This window comes from Nannospalax galili, unplaced genomic scaffold, assembly GCF_000622305.1.
Source record: "Nannospalax galili isolate Female #2095 unplaced genomic scaffold, S.galili_v1.0 scaffold290, whole genome shotgun sequence".
NCBI classification, from domain to species: domain Eukaryota; kingdom Metazoa; phylum Chordata; class Mammalia; order Rodentia; family Spalacidae; genus Nannospalax; species Nannospalax galili.
Window position 1 is genome coordinate 1,073,549 of NW_008331486.1, and position 6,929 is coordinate 1,080,477.

A 6,929-nucleotide genomic window follows, 5' to 3' on the forward strand; every position below is an offset into this window, starting at 1 on the left:
AATCCTATCACAAAAAGCTACCATTACATCTCAAAACTACCAACAGTTAAATGATATATCATTCTATTTTGTTGAGGGTGACAAAGTCATAGACCAATTCTTTTTAACTTCAGAAGAAAGTTAGTTTAATGCATGATTGTAACATACATATTATTCAAAATGTTAACAGAGTCAAAAACCTCTTTTAAATTTTCACTTAAGATTAGCCAGGCATGGTGGCACCTTTAGTTCTGGCACTCAGGAGGCAGAGGCAGGAGGATCTCTGTGTGACTGAGGCAAGCCTGCTCTACATGGGGAGTTCCAGGCCAGGTGAGACTACAGGAAGACCCTGTCTCAATTATTCATTAAGCAAAATATATCCCCAATTCATTTACTTTATCTTATAAAACAAATCTCCATAAAAATAAGTAAAACATAAAATTTACATGGGTATATGATTATTAGAAGTCAAAAGCAATTTGTAAATGAGTAATTTTGAAACAGTAAGCAAATGAATTTGAAAGCAATTCTGTTTTGGACCACATTTAATCTTGATACCTAACCAATAAGCCAAAATAAATAGAACAGGCTAGCAGATAACAGTTGACTTGATGATATACTAGACAAAGTAAAGAAGATCATCAAAATGATACAAAAATTAAAGCAGAGTTGAGGCCCACATAAGCACATTTCTGAAACTGTACATTTTTTAAAAATACAGATTATGTAGAAATAAAACTTTTAAATATGGTGTGACATAAAGTCTGTAATTTCCTAAATCCATGAGACATAATTAGCATAGTACTGAAGAGAGCTTTTATATGAACAAACAAACATATATATATATGCATGTGTGTGTATATATATATATATATATATACATATATATATCCGCTCATGTACCTCCATCCTTCTTCTCCAATTCGTCCCTAATTAGAGGGGAAGTAAGTATCACCTTCAGAGTAAGCGTGGGTTCTTTTGTGTTCCGAATTATAATAGATGCTTCATTTACACATTGTTCCACTTGATACTTCTCTTCTGTCAGTTTCTGAAAGTCACCAAGATTTCAAAAACACCCAATTAATCAGATTTAAATTGCTGAAAGTGAATGTCTGTGTAAATGTTATTAACTAGGACTACAACTATGCTAAAAGAGCAAATAAAATCCAGAACTGACTTTTTAGTTTGGGGATAACTTCTCTCTCCTGTCAACTTAAAAATTCATTCTCCATCCCTCATAGAGAAACCACAATGTCAACCATGCGTACAATTATGAAGCAATATTAAAAACCATTCTTTTCTTTTTTAACTTTTTTCCCAGTTAATTATTTATTTAATAACCACATACTTAGAAGAAGCATTTCATTACAACAGCAAAAATTTTATTTATTATTTTTATGTGTATGCGTGTACTGCCTGAATGTAGGTAAGTGCACCCATGTTGTGCAATGCCCATGGAGAACAGAAAAGACTGTCGGATCCCCTGGAACTGGAGTTACGGACAGTTGTTAGCTAACATTTGGGTGCTGGGATCTGAACCCGAGTCTTCTGAAAGAACAACCAGTGTTCTAAACCGCTGAGCCATCTCTCCAGCCCCCAAACCATTCTTTCTTTTAGTATTTATTATTTTTACTTTATATGTAGGAGTGTATTGCCTGCATGTATGTAAGTGCGCCTATATCATGCAGTGCCCATGGAGGTCAGAACAGGGTGTTGGATCCCCTGAAAATGGAGCTTTGGATGGTTGTTAGCTGCCATTGTGGGTGCTGGGAATTGAACCCAGGTCTTCTGCAAGAACAGCCAGTGGTCTAACTGCTGAGCCATCTCTCTGGTCCTTAAAATCATTCTTATATTAACAGCATTATTTTATAGTAAAGTATTATAGAATAGTAAGTAGCTACAAATACTCTCTAAATACATGTTTTGGTAGAAAATTTAAACAGGAATACCTACTTGACAAGGACTGGTGAATTATAAGATGATATAGATTTTTAAAAGAAATCAAGCAAGCATGAACGAAAAAGAAAATGTCTATATATATTTACTTACAAACAAAGAAAAGTATAAATAATTAGCTTCTATAATTATAACAGCTCTCAGATATCATTCCACTGAGACAGCATTACGAGATAAGCCATTTGCTATCCACAGGGAAATACACTGCTTTTTTTAACATTCAATGAGATAAACACACAATCCAAGTGGCTTTCACAAAATAATTAGGATCATGTATTATATATCATAAGACATTAAATCTATAAATTTAGTCATAGAGGCCTTTCTTGGTGACCAAGTTAATATCTATTAGCTGACATTAAAAGGGCTGAATGGAAGCACTACTGGGTCTCTTCTCATCAGTGTATTAAAAGAACTCAGGTTATTCACACAAAAATATCATTTTACTATTAAACATTCCAAAAGGAATAGGAAAGGGGAAAAGTCATTAATCTAATTTTGAAGAGAAAAAGCCAAAGGAGGACAGGGTGTGGTAGGATACACCTTTAATTCTACCACTCAGGAGGCAGAGGAAGACAAATCTCTGTGAGTTCCAAGCCAGCTAGGGCTACTCAGTGAGTCTCTGATTTTGAGGGGAGAGAGGGTAACAAGAAGGGAAAGGTACCACAGTGAGTGGAAGAACCAGAACCAATACCAATATACATAACCACAGAAAAATGCTCATATTCATTTGGTCAATGGAAAAAAAATCATTAAGATTATCCTTTGGAGGGCTGGGAAGATGACTCAGGCAGTAAAGTGCTTATCACACAAGAAGCATGAGGACCCAAGTTCATTCCTCAGCACCCACATTTAAACAGACAAAACAAAGAAAGAGGCCTGGTAGCATATGCTTATCATCCCAGTGCTGAGGAGATGGAGACGGGTGAATTCCAGGGGGTTGCTGGCCTCATTAGTGGAGCCCCAGGTCCCAGCAAGAAACCCTGTCTTACCCTGGATGGTGCCTGAGGAAGAATGACACCCAAAGTTGTCCTCTGACTTCCATATGCCAGTGTACTTATATACCCACATACTCACACATACCAACACATCTACTGAAGAACAAGTCAAACTAAAGTTCTCAGTTATACACACAAATCATCATAAGACACATCCAAAGTAATAAACATAGTATAAGTTTTGAACTAGACTAACTTCAAATGATTACTGGTTTAGTAATCCTCTGGCTCCTTTGCTCAAAGAAGTTCTAAAATCACCCTGGAAAATGTACAGAGAGAAAAACGTCTATTTCCATCGTGATTAATTAAGATAGTAAATAACTGGAAGTGTTGCTTCAGTAAATATTCTTAATCTGTTTTTAAAAAGGTGATATCAAAAACTGTTATTTATACAGAAACTAAACTAGCAGTATAGTACATGATATATGGAGCTATCACTAAAAATTATTTCCTGATATATCAGTAATAAAAATGTATGTATGTGTACATCTACATTGACAGGTATATATGCATACATGTATATAACTTAATTTTGACATCAGTGGACAATTAAGATTACCACTTTACAGTGAAATGTACTTTTACCCATATACAAAGGGTTCATTATTGATGACTAAGAAAAGCCTGTATGATAGCTAAGTTAAACTGAACTACATGTTTCAGAACATCCACCGCTGGCCCTAAGAATTCAGGTCTCTTTTATCGTCTCTAAGCTAACCCTTCAAAGACCTAATGATGTCTTTTTAGCCTTTTCTAACCTGTAAAGCCCCAATTTCCTCAAATTCAAGGTAGTCTGCAAAGCTTACACTCTCTTGTGGGTTCTTCCCTTGAAGACTTGCTAGATCAACAAAAACTCTTTAACATTTTTTTATTTTACATGTATGAGTGTATTGCCTGCATATGTGTAACTGCACCCATGTCATGCAGTACCCTCAGAGGTCAAAAGAGGGTGCTGGATTTCCCTGGAACTGGAGTTGCAGATGGTTGATAGCCGCCATGTGGGTGCTGGGAATTGAACCTGGGTCCTCTGCGAGAACAGCCAGTGCTCTTAACCACTGAGCCATCTCTCCAGCCCCCTAACAAAAAATATGTTTAAACTATGGTGCCCAGAAAAAAAGACCCTCACTTGGGAAAGGAACATACTATGCACAGAGAAAGCGCTACTGTTCAGGCTGAAAGTTCATCAAATCTGCTGTATCTTCAAAGCTAGAGAGATGTGATAAATTTTTCAGAGTAATGTTACATAGCAGTGGTCCTCCTTTATTCCAGCCTGACAATATCCAAGAATGAGAAATATGACCAATGTTTTTTAAAAAATTAAGACTCACCAGGCATGGTGGCGCACGCCTTTAATCCCAGCACTTAGGAGGCAGAGGCAGGTGGATCTTTGTGAGTTCAAGGCCAGCCTGGTCTACATAGTGAGTTCCAGGACAGCTGGGCTACAAGGAGACCCTGTCTCAAAAAAGACAAAAAAAAAAAAAAATTAAGACTCACAAAAAGAGAACAGGAGAAAAATGGGATGTCTGCAATGTTCACTACACTAAAAGGAGAAATAGACAAATTCTAAAACAATCAAAAAAATTGAAAGAATTGTAATAGTAATAGTGTATTAAAATTCTGTAACAAACAGTATTATTAGCCCCAACTTGTTCTAAGTCCATGCTGCTTATCACTCTCCTTCCCCAAACAGCAATGGGAGGGAGGGGAATGGAGGGAAGGAGGAGGGAGGGGTGGAACAGACTAAACCCTATGGAAGATCAGAAAATATTTCTCCATCAAAATTGAAAATACAAAAGCCAAATATATTCTTATTTAGAAAAATGTATTTTCAGACTTAAGACAGAATAAAATATCCCCCCCCCAAATTAATATAGGAGAATGTGTCAACTAGCTAACATGAAGCTGAATGTCAAGAATGGTAGACTAAGCCAAGCCTAATCCCCAGCTATTGGTGAGACAAAGGAAAGACGATCACATGCTCAAGCCCTGCCTGGACTACAGAGCATGTTCAAAGGCAGCCCTGGAAACTTAGTGAGACCCTGTTATGTAGCCCAGGCTGGCCTCAAACTCACAATCCTTCTCTTTGCCTTTTGAGTACCAGAACTAAAATGTGTACCATCATTCCTTGCATTAAATACTTTAAAATTTTTTAATATTTTATTTCTTATTTTTATTTTATGTGTATGAGTGTATTGCCTGCATGTACGTAAACACATGCAATGCTCATGGAGGTCAGAAGAGGGCATCGGATACCCTGGAATTGGAGTTATATATGGTTGTAAAAACAAAATAAAATGAAAGCTAGGGATTCAGCTCAGTAGTAGTACATTTGCCTATCACGCACAAGGCCCTAAATTCAATTCCCAGTATCCTAAAAAAAGGGGAGGAGAAAAAGACAGAAATGAAAAAAATAAAAAGTGAACTTTTCAAAAAGTCAGAGTTGGGGACAGTAAGATGGCTTCACAGGTAGAGGAACTTACAGATAGGCCTAACAACCTGACTTCAATCCCTAGATCACACAACATGGCAGGAGAGAACCAACTCCCAAGAGTTGTCCACCTGACCTCCATATGTGTACCATGGCATATGTATACCATGGCACATGTACACATACACACAAAGAAATAATTGCTTTAAAGAATTAGAGAGGTGGGCTGAGGATATAGCTCAATGGTAGAGCACTTAAATAACATACACAAGGCCTTAGGTTCAATCTCCAGTACCATTTAAAAAAAGAGGGGCTGGAGAGATGACTCAGTGGTTAAGAGCACCGGCTGCTCTTGCAGAGGACCTGGGTTCGGTTCCAAGCACTCACATGGTGACTAACAACCATTTGTAACTCCAATTCCAGGAGATCTGACACCCTCTCCTGACCTCTGGAAGGCAGTGCACAACACAAGTACACTTACATACATGCAAGCAATATACTCATATACATAAAAATAACAATATTGTAAAAAATGTTTTTAAAAAAAGAAAAATCAGATAATTTTGAAGATCAATTGGTAGATATAAAAGAAAATGGCCAGGTAATAAATCACAGGAAAACAAATTACAAATACATATACAGGAACATGGCTAGTACTAGAAATCACCATGTGGGGCAAAATACACAAAATCAAATAGCACATTTTCTCTTAAAGGACGAGGTGGGATGGGGAAGTGAGATGGCTCAGTGCTAAAAGTGCTTGCTACCAAGCCTGAGTTCAATCCCCAGAGCCTATATATTGGAAGGAGGAAACTGACTCCTACAAGCTGTACTGACCTCCACTGGGAAGGAGGCTCTGGGAGGGAGAAAGGGAAGGAGAGAAGGAAGGAAGGAGGGAGGGAGGGAGGGAGTTTGGGAGGACTATTTGCCAAGGGGACTAGTAGGAGAGGGAGGATTAGCAAGAGACAGAAATAAGGAGTGAATAAGATTAATGTACATGATCTGCATATGTGAGAATGCCATAATAAAACCTACTGTTTTGTATAATGAATATACACTCATTTTTAAGGTTCCGTGATAAGAAATACAACAAACAGCATTCAAAAAATCAAAAGTTTAGACCTGTAGAGGCTGACATCTATTTCTGTGACATAAATATAAAGACAACCTAAAATGAAATTTCAAGCATCTACAATCCAATTAGATCACAGGCAACACTTATATAAAATGAAAGATCATCTCAGCTTGGGACAGGCTGGCAAAACAGGTCTGACCAAAGCCTCAGATTATGGCAGTATTACAATCTTTTCTAAACCCATTCCAACATGGAAACAATTTAAAAACCAGGAATAGTGACTTTCCATTTACTTAGCAAATGGATGACTATTAAATTAACTGAGTCTTGGGGCCAGCAGGATAGCTCAGCAGGTAAAAGTGTTTGCCATGCTAGTCTGACCACCTGACTTCAATCATCAGAACCTACATAAAGGTGAAGAAGAGAACTGTCTCCACAAACCTATCCTATGGTCTCCACATATACACACAGGCACTCATACAACACACACACA

General features: G+C 37.5%; 1 protein-coding gene across 1 annotated transcript in view; it reads right to left on the reverse strand.

The window, feature by feature from the left end:
- The window catches only part of Strbp (spermatid perinuclear RNA binding protein), an 81,213-nt gene that overhangs the window by 61,446 nt on the left and 12,838 nt on the right, over positions 1-6,929 (reverse strand). Inside the window, exon 4 of the mRNA XM_008824450.2 lies at positions 883-1,027. Within this exon, the coding sequence (XP_008822672.1) occupies positions 883-1,027 (145 nt within the window). The remainder of the gene's footprint in view (positions 1-882; positions 1,028-6,929) is intronic.